Source organism: Mauremys reevesii, linkage group 4, assembly GCF_016161935.1.
Source record: "Mauremys reevesii isolate NIE-2019 linkage group 4, ASM1616193v1, whole genome shotgun sequence".
NCBI classification, from domain to species: Eukaryota; Metazoa; Chordata; order Testudines; family Geoemydidae; genus Mauremys; species Mauremys reevesii.
In genome coordinates, this window is record NC_052626.1 from 117,772,564 (window position 1) to 117,789,091 (window position 16,528).

At 48.0% G+C, this 16,528-nt stretch overlaps 1 protein-coding gene across 4 annotated transcripts in view; it reads left to right on the forward strand.

The window, feature by feature from the left end:
* LOC120403578 (acyl-CoA (8-3)-desaturase-like) overlaps positions 1-11,284 on the forward strand; it is a 41,650-nt gene extending 30,366 nt beyond the window's left edge. For 3 of the 4 annotated variants that reach the window (XM_039534828.1, XM_039534830.1, XM_039534831.1), the window contains 5 exons: positions 1,774-1,871; positions 6,831-6,927; positions 8,395-8,474; positions 8,758-8,883; positions 10,070-10,363. In XM_039534828.1, coding sequence (XP_039390762.1) covers positions 1,774-1,871; positions 6,831-6,927; positions 8,395-8,474; positions 8,758-8,883; positions 10,070-10,193 — 525 coding nt within the window. In that variant the 3' untranslated portion in view covers positions 10,194-10,363. Of the gene's footprint in view, positions 1-1,773; positions 1,872-6,830; positions 6,928-8,394; positions 8,475-8,757; positions 8,884-10,069; positions 10,364-10,557 lie in introns of those variants that run through there. The other variant, XM_039534829.1, reaches the window with a different exon arrangement.
* The last annotated feature ends 5,244 nt before the right edge of the window (positions 11,285-16,528 follow it).

Below are 16,528 nucleotides of genomic sequence, written 5' to 3' on the forward strand. Positions count from 1 at the left end.
ATTGTCATCATAGCAACAGGGGGCTGAGCTCCATCAGCCCCCACCCTTCATGTGTAAAGAAAAGATTCAGTTGCCCCTGGACTAGCAGAGGGATGCTGGGCTTCTCTCCTACACACTGCTTAATGTCCTGTCTGGACTATCATAGCAGCTGGAGGCTGCCTTCCACTCATTTCTCACTAACAAGTCACCATGTCTTATTCCTGCATTCTTTATTACTTCATCACACAAGTGGGGGGACAATGGTATGGTAGCCCAGGAAGGCTGGGGTAAGAACGGAATGAACAGGTGGTGTTGTTACAGGAGCACCCCCTGTGAATAGCATACAGATCATAATTTCTGCAGGATCTGACACAGAGCAGCTGTGCTCTCTGGTTCTATGATACAGTGGTTATCTAGTACACTTGCCTCTATTCTAGGCAGGACTGATTCTATTTTTAGATACCAAAAAGGAGGGATTGACTCAGGGAGTCATTCCCAATTTTGGCTTTTGCGCCCCTGGCTAAGAGCAGCTAAGGGTTTGGATGGTGCAATATGGCTAGTAACCATCTCTGCTGTCATGCAAAAGCAAAAGCATGCTGCTGTGTAGCACTGCTGAATCGCCTCTGTGAGCGGCATCTAGTACACATACGGTGAGAGTCACAAAAGGCAAAACAAGCTCCATGATTGCCATGCTATGGCATCTGCCAGGGCAATCCAGGGGAAAAAGGTGCGAAATGCTTGTCTGCCGTTGCTTTCCCAGAGGAAGGAGTGACTAACGACATTTACCCAGAACCACCCGCAACAATGATTTTTGCCCCATCAGGCACTGGGATCTCAACCTGGAAGTTCCAAGGGGCGGCGGGGGAGGCTGCGGGAACTATGGGATAGCTAGGGAATCGCTACCCACAGTGCAACGCTCCAGAAGCTGACGCTAGCCTTGGACCGCGGACGCACACCACCGAATTAATGTGCTTAGTGTGGCCGCGCGCAATCGATTTTATAAAATCTGTTTTACAAAACCAGTTTATGCAAATTCGGAATAGTCCCGTAGTGTAGACGTACCCTTTGATAGAAAGCTCCATCCCTCAGTACCAAGGGAGGAACTCCCTAGAGAGTGAGATGTGGGTGGCAGGGTATGTCTAATAGTGGATAATCCTGGCTCTGGAAATCTCTCATTTCAGAAACTTGTTTGATCTGAACCACTCACCAGGAACAGTTTGCTCTCTTTTAGTTTTTCCAGTGTGCTCTTTGATCATGGTCATAGGCACAAATGTTAATAAATTATCAGAGGGGTAGCCGTGTTAGTCTGGATCAGTAAAAGCAGCAAAGAGTCTTGTGGCACCTTATAGACTAACAGACGTTTTGGAGCATGAGCTTTCATCGGTGAATACCCACTTCGTCGGATGCGGGTACATGCATCCGACGAAGAGGGTATTCACCCACGAAAGCTCATGCTCCAAAACGTCTGTTAGTCTATAAGGTGCCACAAGACTCTTTACATGTTAATAAATTAAACAGCTATATACTGGATGTGCATTACAATGCACAGGGAGGACTGAAGCAGGGTGCCTGCTGCTACAGGACACTGTTGGGGGATGCAAAGCTGCAGTCCAGTGTTTCTCAACCCTAAACAATACACTCTTCAGGTGTGCTGTGGGTGGGTACCCACTGGTCATACCCTGTCACCGGGGGGGAGAAGAAAAAGATAAGAATCCAGCAGTTTCTAGAATCCATGTGGGGACAGAAGAGGGGCATGATTTGTTATTCTTCTTCATCTCCTCTCCTCTCTGGCAGGACCTGGCCTGGATGCTGAGCTTCTACATCCGATTCTTTCTCAGTTATGAGCCCTTACTGGGGCTGAAGAGTCTCCTGGGGTTCTATCTGCTGCTCAGGTATCGTTCACTGGTCCCCCAGCTCCCTTTGGCTGTGCCTTCTTCTCAGCCTTGCTCTGTCTGTCCCTTTCCGCTACTTTCCTCTCCCTTCTGTCTCTTTAGCCCTTCACCCCATCTAGCCCCCCAGCACCTCATTTTCCCAAATGCTTCTTTTTTTCTGTACCTAGTCATCTCTCTCTCTAACACAAGATCAAACACTCTGTTGTCTGGGAGACTGGAATTAGACTCCACATCCTTCAAGGGACATCCTGCCCTCTGATTGCTGTGCTGGGAGACAGCATGGAAGTTGCAATCACTGTAACAAATGCTTTCAAGCAAATTTTTGAGTAGTAGATCTGCCAAGTAGGGGACTGTGGTGTGATGCCATGTGAGGTTATGTTGATCCGGCATAATGACAGGGAACTGCACAGGAGCACAATGGCAGCACTGAAGAGGAAGTCTGCGCTCACGCACTGGTAGTTGCTGTGACCAGGGCAGCAAGAAACACTCAAAGAAAGGAGAGAGATGTTTTGCTGATAAAATATGCTCAGTTCATGACAAAAATAGCTTGGCTTTAAGCTCCTCCACAAGGAGGAAGTAACAGATTTTTTAGACAAGGGAAATGCGGTGGATCTAATATATCTGGATTTCAGTAAGGCGTTTGATACGGTACCGCATGAAGAATTACTGGTTAAATTGGAAAAGATGGGGATCGAAATGAAAATCCAGAGGTGGATAAGGAGCTGGTTAAAGGGGAGACTTCAGAGGGTAGTATTGAAGGGGGAACTGTCAGGTTGGAGGGGGGTTACCAGTGGAGTTCCTCAAGGTTCGGTTTTGGGTCCGATTTTATTTAATCTATTTATTGCTGACCTGGGAACCAAGAGTAGGAGTGGGCTGATAAAGTTTGCGGATGACACCAAGTTGGGAGGTATTGCCAATTCGGAAAAGGATCGGGATATCCTCCAGGGAGATTTGGATGACCTTGTAAACTGGAGTATTAGTAACAGGATGAAATTCAATAGTGAGAAGTGTAAGGTTATGCATTTAGGGATGACTAACAAGAATTTTAGTTATAAGCTGGGGACGCACCAGTTGGAAGTAACGGAGGAGGAGAAGGACCTAGGAGTCCTGGTTGATCGTAGGATGACTATGAGTAGGCAATGTGATGTGGCCGTTAAAAAAGCTAATGCGGTCTTGGGATGCATTAGGCGAGGTATTTCTAGTAGGGATAAGGAGGTGCTAGTCCCGTTATATAAGGCGTTAGTGAGACCTCATTTGGAGTATTGTGTGCAGTTTTGGTCTCCCATGTTTAAGAAGGATGAATTCAAACTGGAACGGGTACAAAGAAGGGCCACTAGAATGATCCGAGGAATGGAAGGCCTGTCGTATGAAAGGAGACTTGAGGAGCTCGGTTTGTTTTCCTTAACCAAAAGAAGGATAAGAGGAGATATGATTGCACTCTTTAAATATATCAGAGGATAAATACCAGGAAGGAGAGGAATTATTTCAGCTCAGTGCTAATGTGGACACGAGGACAAACGGATATAAATTGTCAGTCAGGAAATTCAGGCTTGAAATTAGACGAAGGTTTCTAACCATCAGGGGAGTGCAATACTGGAACAGCCTACCGAGGGAAACAGTGGGGGCGAAGGACCTCCACGACTTTAAGATTAAGCTAGATAAGTTTATGGAGGAGATGGTATGATAGGATAACGGGCTTAGTCAATAGGTCAATTAAGTGCCACACTGGTAAATAGTACAATGGGTCAATGATATGATATAACCTTCTTCCAGAGGGTATGGCTGGAGAGTCTTGCCCGCATGCTCGGGGTTCAGCTGACCGCCATATTTGGGGTCGGGAAGGAATTTTCCTCCAGGGAAGATTGGCAGTGGCCCTGGAGGTTTTTCGCCTTCCTCCGAAGCATGGGGCAGGGGTCGCTTGCTAAAGGAGTGGGTGGATCGGCTTATGTGGCCTGCATCTAGCAGGAGGTCAGACTAGATGATCATAATGGTCCCTTCTGATCTTGAATTCTATGATTCTTTGATTCTATGACCACAGCCAGTGATGAGCTGCCAAAATATTAACAACAGGTTCCCTCCTCCTCACCCCACAAGGGGGTCATGGCCAAACCCGGGACTCCTGCCCCATCCAACCCCCCCACATTCCTTGACACCCCCCCCGGGACACCTGTCCCATCCACCCTCCTTCCCTGTCCTCTGACTGCCCCCTGCCGCCCCATCCAACCCCTCCTCTCATTCCTGATGGCCCCCCGGGACCTCTGTCCCATCCAACCACCCCTTCTCCCTGTCCCCTGACTGCCCCTGGAATCCCTACCCCTGACTGGCCCCCACCGCCCAATCCAACTCCCGGCTCCTTCCTGACTGCCCCCCCAGGACCCTTGCCCCCATTCAATCCCCCTGTTCCCTGCCCGCTGACCGCCCCACCCCATCCACCCCCAAAACCCTCCAAACCCCTACCCTCTTCCAACACCTCCCCCCCCCCGCTCCCTGCCCCCTTACCGTGCTGCCGGGAGCCACTCGTCCGGGACCAGTCGGGGGCTGGGGCTGGGGCCGGGATGGGGGCACTCAGCCGGGGCTGGGGCCGGGGCCAGGGGCACTCGGCTGGGACCAGGGCTGGGGCTGGGGCTGCGGGGCCCGAGCCAGGCCGGGCCAGAGCCGTGGGGCCAGGCCGAGCACTGGCACTGGCACCATGGGGCCCGGGCTGAGCCGGAGCTGCGGGGCCGGAGCTGGGGGCACTCTGCTGGGGACGGGACAGGATGGGCTAGGGGCGCTCAGCCGGGACTGGGCTGGGGCTGCTTGGCCAGGACCAGGAGCCAGGCCGGAGGGAGCTGCGGGGCCGGAGCGGGGGGCACTCGGCTGGGGCCGGGACCGGGACCGGGCTGAGGGCGCTCGGCTGGGGGTGCCAGGCCGAAGGGAACCGCTCAGCCAGGACTAGGGGCTGGGCCGGAGGGAGCCACTCAGCCGGGCTGGGCCAGACGCACCTCCGCCCCTGCTCCCCAGCTTACCTGCGTGCCTGCTGCTTGTTTCAGGCTTCCCACGAACATCTGATTCGCGGAAAGCAGGGGAGGGGGAGGAGAAGGGGGATGGAGCATTCAGGGGAGGAGGGGGAAGTGGGCTGGGCCGGGGTGGAGTGGGCAGCTGCCAGAGCTTTTGTTAAATAAAGCCCTTATAGAACCGGTTGTCCCCCACTATGCCTCTTCCCACCCCGTAATGCCCTCTCCTCCAAGCACACCCCACCCTCACGCTGCCCCCTCCCTCCCAGCACCTCCTGCACACTGTTGAACAGCTGATTGCAACGGGAGGGAGGTGCTGGGGGAGGGGAGGAGCTGATCAGCAGGTCCACCAGTGGGTGCTGAGCACTCACTATTTTGTCCCGTAGGTGTTCCAGCCCCGGAGCAGCCATGGACTCATCACCTCTGGCCCTGACCCAAATAATACATGGTTTCCCTTTGTGCTGTTCCTTTTTTTGACCATTGGTTGCTAGAGTATGCAAATGTTTCGCTGGAGTCCAGGGGCGCTATTTCAGATTTTGGTATGAGGGACAACTTTAACTGTGATTGCAAAGGCTACTTAGGCACTTGAAAACTCTACTTTTTGGCAGACAACTTAGCAATTAGATGACAGGAGCCCTGTATCTAATTCCTATATAAAAGAAAGAAAGAAAAATAAATATTAGACCCAATCAGCTCTAATACTAACATGCTCTGACATCTTGTGGCGAATCACTTAAGGACACTAGTTAGGTTTAAAATGGTAATATATATTCTTACTTTGTTGCTAATTCTGCAACGAGAGAGACCCTGTCATGACTTCTGGGTTCTACTCAGCTCTGGGAGGGGAGTGGGGTCTAGTGAGTTACAGGGGGTGGGACGCTAAATCTGGGTACTATATATGAATATTAGAATGGCCATTCAATTTTTCCACACCAGTCATTGGACTTCTATCATCTCCTCCCTTACTCATCTCTTTTCCAAGCTGAAAAGTCCCAGTTTTTTTATTCTCTCTTCATACGGAAGATGTTCCATACCATTAATAATGTCTGTTGCCCTTCTCTGTACCTTTTCCAAATCCAATATATCTTTTTTGAGATGGGGTGACTAAATCTTCATGCTATATTCAAGATGTGGTGTTCATTTATATAGAGACAATATGATATTTTATGTCTTATTATCTATCCCTTTCCTAATGATTTCCAATATTCTGTTAACTTTTTTGATTGCCACTGCACACTGAGCAGATGTTTTCAGAGAACTATCCACAAGTACTCCAGACTGAGTACTGTCATGGATGGATATAAACTGTTCAGGAAGGACAGAAAAGGTGGGGGAGTTGCATTGTATGTAAGGGAGCAGTATGACTGCTCAGAGTTCCGGTATGAAACTGCAGAAAAACCTGAGAGTCTCTGGATTAAGTTTAGAAGTGTGAGCAACAAGGGTGATGTTGTGGTGGGAGTCTGCTATAGACCGCCAGACCAGAGGGATGAGGTAGACAAGGCTTTTTTTCCAGCAACAAACTGAAGTTACTAGATCACAGGCCCTGGTTCTCATGGGAAGAATTAGTAGGGGAAGCAAAAGTGGATGGGAACCTGGGAGGCAGTGACCATGAGATGGTTGAGTTCAGGATCCTGACACAAGGAAGAAAGAAGAGCAGCACTGAAGCTGGGAGCAACACAGAACTCATCACGTTCCATACCTCAAGCTGTGTTGCAGTTAAGAGCCCCTTCTGGGGCTAGGGTGTGCTCTGTGAGCAGACCTCAGGTTTGAAACTTGCAGGAGGTCTAGAGCCCTGAAAATGGCACTCCTGCTGGAGTCTGACAGTTTAGGCAGACATTTTACTCAATAGTTGCTGGCATGGGTACATGGGATTATTACATGCCAGTTGTGGTGGTGGTGTGTAATGTTTTAGTGGCTTATGCAGGCACAGGATCAGTGACTGCCTTGTGTTTGTTTGTCTGCACAGGGTCCTGGAGAGTATCTGGTTTGTCTGGGTGTCATTCATGAGCCACATCCCTATGAACATTGATTATGATAAGAACCTGGACTGGTTCTCTACTCAGGTACAATCCTTCCCCTCTCACAATCTGTGCCTCTATGGAAGTGAATTCCAGGCTAGGGGTACAAACGCACAGGAAGCATTTGGGATGCCAAGGGATTGGGGGCCAGTAAGAAACTCATGGCTGCGGCAGGGAGGGATATATGATGGCTTGGAATAAAGGAGGAGGATGTGACTTTTGGTCATCACCCAGTCCAGTAAGGGCTTCTCTCACCATCCACCTTGTACCTTTGGATGCTTTAATGCTAAGCAGCTATGCCTCAGAGCCCTTGCACCAGTGGCCAGCCCACAAGCATAAAGGTCTCACCCTGGCTTCCAGCAGCCTCATTACTCCTTGCAGGTGACCCCAAAAGCCCTTCTGGTCCCAAGTCTCCCCAAACCCACCCCACCCTACTCTGAGTTCTTAAATACCAGACACTCAGACTTTTCCCTTCTCATTTCTCACTCCTGAAGGTATAAAAACAGCTCCCACTCAGTTTGCTCACTTGAGATCTGCTTCAGGTAACAAAGAAAACGTTTATTTAATAGGGGGAAAAAATCATAGACTCAAAAATGAAATAGTAAGGAAAAGCAAACAAATTACACAGAAAACAGACCTATGACAACTCAGGCTTTACACTTTCATAACAGACCAATTCCCTTTTCTAATAGAACATGGAGACTGCAGGATGCTGGATGTAAAGATGAGAAACTGGCTGAAAGAAGGTGCCTGATCTGGGGCATCCATGTGGAATTTCCTCTATTCAGGAAACTCTTATAATCTCTCTCCTTCTCCTGGCACATGGACCCGTTTGGGAAGAGGGGAAGAGAACTATGCTGGTCCTCATAGTGAGCACTGTCAAAGTCAGACTCAGGACTCACAATTTGTCAGATCACTCTGTTTTATTAGCACAGTGCTCTGCTAATAACACCCAGATAATGTGAGCACCATGCAAGACACAAACTATCTTATTTATACAGATAAAAGGGAGTGAACTTAACAAGATAACAAAGGAAGCAGAATTGACAAGTTTACTTGAGGCTAGACATACATCGATAATTTCCTTACTAACTTTTACCAATCTCCGGTTAATGTTTCACCATTAGCTTAAGTGGACTCATTGTTTATGCCTTAATGTTTCTTTTCCTGATACCTGTATTTTAACATTTCTTATTTCTACTTAAAGGTACATACAGCATTTCTTTAATCCATTCTTATTTTTACAATATAATTCATTCTACTTTCACAGCACACAGCACTAGTTCGCATCTGAGACAGGAGCTGGACAAGGCAATAACCATCCATATCCCAGGATGCCATTCTCACTCTGACCTGGTCTTATTGTCTTGCTAATGAAAGATTTTGGTCTCCATTCCCAGTTGGTTCTGCTCATGTTAGAGAAAAGTGGAGGGAAGAGTTTGCACCCTCTCTCCCGCCATCCAGAGAGATGAGAAATGAGACTGCACTCACTTTTCTCTCTTCCTCCTCCAGCTCCAGGCAACATGCAACGTGGATCAGTCCCTGTTCAATGATTGGTTCACTGGGCATCAGAACTTCCAAATTGAGCATCAGTGAGTCTGGGCCCCCACCCAGGGACAGGAACCCTATGGGGAATCAGTGAGTGTTTCCCAGTGGGAAGGATAGTAGGATCCTTCTGGGGAAATCAGTTGACTTGGAGTTCTGAGGAAAGATGGCGTTTCTGTGGGGCACCTGTTTCTGTGGGGCCTTGGAGAAGGAACAAAAACCCTATGGGGGAGAAATGACCAGTTCAGGTTCCTGGAGAGGGGAGAGATCCATCTGGGGCACTGGGAAAGGGTGTGAATCCTATTTAAACTTCTCATTCTCTTTTCACAGCCTTTTCCCCACAATGCCTCCATACAATTACTGGAAGGTGGCCCCCCTGGTGAAGTCCCTGTGTGCCAAGCACAGCATTGAGTACCACTGCAAGCCGCTCCTCACTGCCTTTGCAGACATTGTGCAGTAAGTACTAATCTGGAAAATTCAGTGCACTGGCAGATGAGTGGCGTCCACAGCATAGCAAATGGGAGGAGAGGTGCACAGTATGAAATAGTGAGGAGATGTGATAGATACTGGGTCAGGGCCCTGAAAGTGTCACAGGGAGCCTTTCACCTCTCAATCACTAAGTAAAATCTAACTGCAGATTTCTAAGAACTAAGTCATTGGTAATGACTAGTTATCAGCTGACAGCCTGGGTGAGAGTTGCTGGTAGGATTCTAATTTTAGTTCTTACTGGACAGGTGTCTGCATCACAAAACTTACCCTAACAACTGGCCCTGTTTTGCCTTCTTCTTGATAATGTCAGCAGAAATGCATAGGATGCAATAGACTGTCGAAAGAATTGCCCTTTGACCCCTAGAGGGATCCTCTAAATAAGGAAGGAGGTATACAGGCAGGGACAGCATTAGGGAAACCTGTTATACCTTTCCTGAAGAGACATTTTTTTTGGGATAAGAACAGGGGCGGCTCTAGGATTTGCGCCGCCCCAAGCACGGCGGCACACCACGGGGGGCGCTCTGCCGGTCGCCGGTCCCGCGGCTCCGGTGGACCTCCTGCAGACGTGCCTGCGGAGGGTCCGCTGGTCCCGTGGCTCCGGTGGACCTCCCGCAGGCATGCCTGCGGGTGCTCCACCGAAGCCACGGGACCAGCGGACCCTCCGCAGGCACGTCTGCGGGAGGTCCACTGGAGCCGCGGGACCACCTGCCGCCCTCCCGCAGGACACCGCCTCAAGCGCACGCTTGTCGCGCTGGGGTCTGGAGCCAGCCCTGGATAAGAAGCAAAGTACTGTCACTGTTCAGAAACTAGCTACAAGCCAGAAAAAAAAGAGGTGGGAAAACTGTCCTTTTTTATCATGGCAAAAAAGAGGATAGGTGTGGGTTATCATAAGAGCCATTGGTATTAGCACCTTGTTTAATATATTTATTAAAGCTCTGTCAAAGGAGGGAGCAGAGAGGTGGTATAGTTTGCAGATGACAAATGTATTTAATTCAGCCAAGACCAGGGAAGACTTTGGAACCTAAGAAAGATTGGTGACTAGGTAACACAATTGCAGATGAAACTTAATGTTGACAACTGCAAGATAATGCACAGTGGCAAGAATAATTTGAAATATTCATACACCTTTGTTGGTTTCTAAATTAACTTCCAGCAATTCAAGAGAGACTCGGGTATCATTGTGGATAACTCAATGGAGAATTCTGCTCAACATGAAGCAGCAGACAAAAAAGAACACAAATGTTAAGATCCACAAGGAATGGGATAGAGAATGCTGAAATTATTATGCCACTGTTTAAATTAATGGAAAGCCCTCACCTCGAGCATTGTACTCACTGCTGGTAACCCCATCTCAAAAAGCATATAACAGAAGTAAATTTGGTTCAGAGACATGAGATTAAAGGCATGGAAAAACTTCTATGTGAAGAAAGATTAAAAGAACAGGAGACAGATAAGACGGGATATGCAAAAATATATCAAATTGTATTTAAAAACACCATGTTAAAAGAATGTTAAGGTGGCATAGTCAAGCACTCAAAAGTTAGGAACTGCTCAATTAAAATAGAGCAGTGGTCCAGCTAGTGGGCTGATGTAGCACAACCATTATTATGATTAATGGGTTCCCCTCTCTCTCTCCTGCAGCTCTCTGAAGGATTCTGGAGAGCTCTGGCTTGATGCCTATCTGCATAAATAAGCAGCAGCAGCAGCAGCACCTTGTGACATTCCAATTACAGCAGCTGCCACAAAACCGACAAAAAAACAAACAAAAAACTATGAAGCCCCTGAAGGCTAGCAGATTTGGGGAAATGAGAAAGCCTGGCTAGTAGGAGATGAGGATTGCTGGGAAAGTTTGATTCCTGGAATGATGTTTATTTTTTAAAAACCCATTAATTTTCCTTCACATGCTTCACCCTTTGCTTCTCTCTGGGGCTCAGAAATGGGGATGGTCATCTTGTTCTGTGTTTGTACAGCACCTAGCACAATGGAGTCCTGGGCCATGACTAGGTCTCCTAGCACCACTCTAATACAAGTAAAGCATTAAGATAAAGACAGTAAGTCTTTGAAACAAGGATGTGGGGTTCAGGCCCCCCGAAAGAAAAGGGGCTTTAGGAGTGGGAACAGCAGCCACTCTGTTTTATTTTATCCTCACTATCACTGCCTTGAAATATTGTCCTAATTCTGTCTGTGTTCTTTTCTATTTTAGATTGTAATCTCTTTTGGGTAAAGTATGGGTCTTCCTGCTTGTAAACATGATGAATAAATCTAAATAAACATTTTCACGCTATGTGGGAGCTTGTTCAGCTCCATCCTGCCAAAGGAGTTGCATCGACTGTAATTGACATGATTCAGCAAACCCACACTTTACACTAGTGCCCGTTTTCAGTGAGCTTGTGTTTTACCCTGACTTAACACTATCACTTTGCTCAACTGAGGGTACGTCTTCACTACCGGCCAGATCGGCGGGTAGCAATCGATTTCTCGGGGATCGATAGATCGCGTCTCATCTAGACGCGATCTATCGATCCCCGAACGCGCTCCTGTCGACTCCGGAACTCCACCAACGCGAACGACAGTAGCGGAGTCGACATGGGGAGCTGCAGACGTCGATCCCGCGCCGTGAGGACGGTAAGTAATTCGATCTAAGGTACTTCGACTTCAGCTACGCTATTCACGTAGCTGAAGTTGCATATCTTAGATTGATCCCCCCACTAGTGTAGACCTGCCTTGAGTCAGCAGCAAAGCCTTCTGAGTATATATGTCCTAGAATACCCAGTGCTGCTCAAGACACAGAGCATTATGGGTAACTTTGAACAGTCTTCCAGACAGCTCATTGCTACCCAAAGGAATTGGAGGAGGAGAGAGTTTTTCTCTCACAGCAGTAGAATCCTATGTAGGGAAAATTTTCATTACCGAGTTCCATCTTGTAGAATGGGCACATCTTCTGCCCACTCCTAGATTTACTGCTGTCTTTGATCTACTAGAAAGTCTCCTTCAGACCTTTATTGTTTTCCTGGCATCAATATCTAAGTTGGTGAAAGTCCAGTTGTGCAAGTTACTGGGAAATGCCACCCTACACCTGCTGGTTCTCCCAGAGCTGCTGAAGTTCTGTAGTACCTGGCGAGATGGCAGCTTGTTCACATAATGTGTCATTGTTCAGAGCAGATCAGTCACCAGCAGAAGTCAGTCACTATGGAAGCAGCTTACAACTGGGGCCCATGTGTGCACTGGGTCATCTCCACAGCTAGGCTGATTCACTACAGGTTGGCCCTCAACCAGTACAGCTTAGATAAGTAGCCCAAGAAGTTGCTAATGAGCTGAGAGGCTGCCTGTGACCGAAATTCTCTGTAAGCTGTACAGCCATGCGGCCACCCAGCAAGCTATCGAGTGTCGGGCACTTCTGGTATCTCTCCCCCAGCTGCTGTGCTGCTCCTGCCCTCTGCCTTGGAGCTGCTCCCAGGAGCCTCCTGCTTGCTATGCAGAGTAGGGGGGGAAGGAGTGCTCTGATGTTAGGATGTCCCCCTTCCCCCACCCCTGTACCCCATCTCTGCAGAGACGGGGAGGGGGACGCGACAGGGCTCAGGAGTGGGACAGAGGGAGCTTGCTGGTGGCTGCTGCTGCTGTGGCTGCTTTGAGTGCCAATCTACTTAAAAGAGCAACGTACAGCAGCAAATCATAAGGCTGAGAAAAAACAGTAGCACTCAGAATTTTAGTGAGGCTCCACCATTTGGGCTGCATTTGCCATTTTCTGCGCTTTAATTAAAACAATCCCTGAATTTCTATCTTTTTCTATTGTGAATATAGAGTCATAACACTGTAAATTGATGTGTAAATACTAGAATGACAGTACCCTCCACAGAGCTGCCTCTGGTAGAGAGAGAGGGCTGGGTCCTCTGTAGAAAAAGAGAAAAAAAGGCCCCTTTCAGTGAGGAATGCAGTCTAGGAGATGTGTTCTCCCACCCTGGATCCATGTTGCCCAGGAATGGTCTCACTACTGTCACTCAGAGCTGTCACTCAGCCAGGACTCCACATTTTGGGTGTATGGATGCTTTACATTTTAGCTCCCTGACAATAATTCACAATGGGAGGAAGCCGTTCCCCTTCTCCCAGAACTCAAGGGAATGCTGTATATACACACTTCTTCCTCAATACCATCCTCCTGTGCCAGTGTATACACACCAGAGCTTGAAGGAACAGCACCATAGAGCCTGAGAGTTAGCAATACTGATTACCTGAAGGATGCCCCAGGGCAACTGCAGTCCAGTGGGGGGAGTCCTCCCAGGCTGTGAACATACTTAAAGGGGCAATGCGTATCTCTGTCTCACACACACACATACACACAGTGCCTCTGTGTCACATATACACACACACACGCTTTCACATTCACCTCGCAACACATACTTGTATTATTGTTGTTTTTACTTCTTGATACTTCCTGCAATGCACATATATTCTCATGCATCCGACAAAGTGGGTATTCACCCACGAAAGCTCATGCTCCCAAACGTCTGTTAGTCTATAAGGTGCCACAAGACTCTTTGCTGCTTTTATATATTCTCTGTAATTTTATTCTTTTAAAGTGCTATTGAGTTTTTTGACTAGTCTATGCATTTCATCATTTTTATTTCTTTCTTAGGCTTAAATTTAATTCTTTGAGTAGCGAGTTCTAGAATGCCTGTCCTGTCCTGGCTGGAGTAATTAACCCTATGGTAACTTTTCAAAAATATATACTATATCTAGGTTTTTTGTTTCTACTGGTGGCGCACATCACCTCGATAATTTGGTTTACATAACAAAATTCATTCTGCACATGGATGGAAAAAATTAAAGGGAACTTTGCCTGTGACGTATCATTTGCCTGTTTGCAAGAAACCATCACTGAGTCTTCAGATGTAAGGAATCAGGAGGACTTCTGGTTAGCTGTCACCCCTTTCAGGCAGGACCCTGCCTTCAACAGACTTCCTCAGCACCACTGAAAATCAGCTCGCGTGCCACCTTCAGCACACGTGCCAGGGAAGTCCCTGATGACAAAAAACAAACATTAGGCCTGTGTCAGGCCTACCTCCCCTCAGAGATGCTCTGATAGGAAGCAGAATTAATAAGTTCTGGGCCCAGCCAAACTTTTCACCAAATGAGAGTTGAAGAGCAAGCCTCCAACTGTGCTCTCCCCTTTAAAACCCTCCCTCCAAGCCTGGCACCTGCTGCAAGTTTAGCCAGGACAAGGCTGATTGAGCCCACTGCAGCTTGTTAACACTTGCTTGGCTAGTGTGGCATTTGTATGGGCACCCTGTCACACTGCCCTTGGAGGAGTAATTGCCTGGTTTGTTTGCACATAATGCTGGCCTCTGTCCACACAGACAATAGCACAGCTGAAGCTGACTTTGTTCAAACAAAGTTGTGGTTAACCCAGGAGAAGCCTAAGCTAGTAAGCATGACTTAGCATGACGGAAGGAGTGGTACAACAGTTATGCTAAGAGGAACAATTGATGCCAAATATGCCCAATTCCTTTAGTGAGGACATGGTTGAAAGGGGAATAGTTTGACATTATTTGTTTTCTGGTAGCACCAAGAGTAGGGGTCGGCAACCTTTCAGAAGTGGTGTGCCAAGTCTTCATTTATTCACTCTAATTTAAGGTTTTGCATGCCAGTAATACATTTTAATGTTTTTAGGTCTCTTTCTATAAGTCTATAATATATAAAACTAAACTCTTGTTGTATGTAAAGTAAATACGTTTTTTAAAATGTTTAAGAAGCTTCATTTAAAATTAAATTAAAATGCAGAGCCCTCCGGACCGGTGGCCAGGACCCGGGCAGTGTGAGTGCCACTGAAAATCAGCTCGCGTGCCACCTTTAGCACACGTGCCATAGGTTGCCTATCCCAACCTAGAGGCTCTATCGAGAATCAGGCCCTGAATCAAAACCATTATGCTAGGCATGGCGCACGCACACGTATCATAAAAAACAGCCCCTGCCCCAAAGAGATTACAATCTAAGCTCTTTGGGGGGTAGGGTGGCGTCTTCCTGTGGCTGTGGACAGTGCCTCTCATGCTGTGGGTACTGCCAGAATACACCCTAGTAATAAAGTGAGGAGGGAGAACTAGAGGGAAAAAGAAAAGTAGATGGTGGAAAAGGGAAGGGACTTTTTAAGGGCTATGTTATCAAGCAACTCTGTGTCAGACAGGGAGGGAGAGGAGGGCAGGGCTCATTAAAGAGATCTCAGATCCTAGTCCACACACTTGAGACAATGCTCCCACCCCTGACCAGCACCAACACCCTTTGGGGAGGCAGGAAATCACTCCAGGGATGGACACTGCTCTCAAGAGTACTTGTATGTAAACTGGGCAAGGTCTTACTATCACGGTGCCTCAGTGGTCACAGCTGAGAATACAAGATTCAGGACAAACTGCTGAGAAATAGGGCAGAATTACCCTCAAACTGGTGGTTATTCTATCATTAGTAAGATTCAGATTTTTGACACAGTTATTTTTAGTAGAAGTCACAGACAGATCATGGGCAATAAACCAAAATTCACAGAAGTCCATGACCTGTCCCTGTGACAAAATGGGGCTAAGCCCCAGCCCTGCTGTGGGAGGGGAGGAGAATGGGGGATCCAGCCCCCTCTGCAAGTGGTGGCTCGGAGCTGCCGTGGCCCCGCTGTTGCACATGGCAGCTTGGAGGTGTCAGGGCCTTGCGGCCAGATCACAACTCCAGCCATGTCACCATGGGGCTGAAGTGGAAAATGTTATGGACATAAACTTAGCCTTTCTCATAAGCTGCACCAAGCTTAGGATCATAGAATCATAGAAGATTAGGTTTGGAAGAGACCTCAGGAGGTCTTCTACTCCAATCCCCTGCTCAAAAAAGGCCCAACACCAATTAAATCATCCTAGCCAGGGCTTTGTCAAGCCTGACCTTAAAAACCTCTAAGGCTGGAGATTCCACCACTTCCCTAGGTAACCCATTCCAGTGCTTCACCACCCTACTAGTGAAATAGTGTTTCCTAATATCCAACCTAGACATCCCCCACTGCAACTTGAGACCATTGCTCCTTGTTCTATCATCTGCTGCCACTGAGAACAGCCTAGCTCCATCCTCTTTGGAAGCCCCCTTCAGGTAGTTGAAGGCGCTATCAAATCCCCCCTTACTCTTGTCTTCTGCAGACTAAATAACCCCAGTTCCCTCAGCCTCTCCTCATAAGTCATGTGCCTCAGCCCCCTAATCATTTTGTTGCCCTCTGCTGGACTCTCTCCAATTTGTCCACATCCCTTCTGTAGTGGGTGGACCAAAACTGGACGCAATACTCCAGGTGTGGCCTCACCAGTGCTGAACAGGAAACGTAGGGTAGTGGTGGTCAGAGACACTCTGCTGAGGGGGACGGAGGTGCTCATCTGTCACCCTGACATTTCATCTCAGAAGGTATGCTGCCTGCCAGGGGCCCATATCCGAGACATTACGGAAGTATTGTCGAGGATTATCCAGCCCTCTTACTACTACCCCATGCTACTCATCCATGTGGGCACAAATGATACTGCAAGGTGTGACACTGAGCAGATCAAGAGTGACTACAGGACTCTGGGAGTACAGGTGAAGGAGTTTGGAGCACAGGTGGTAGTCT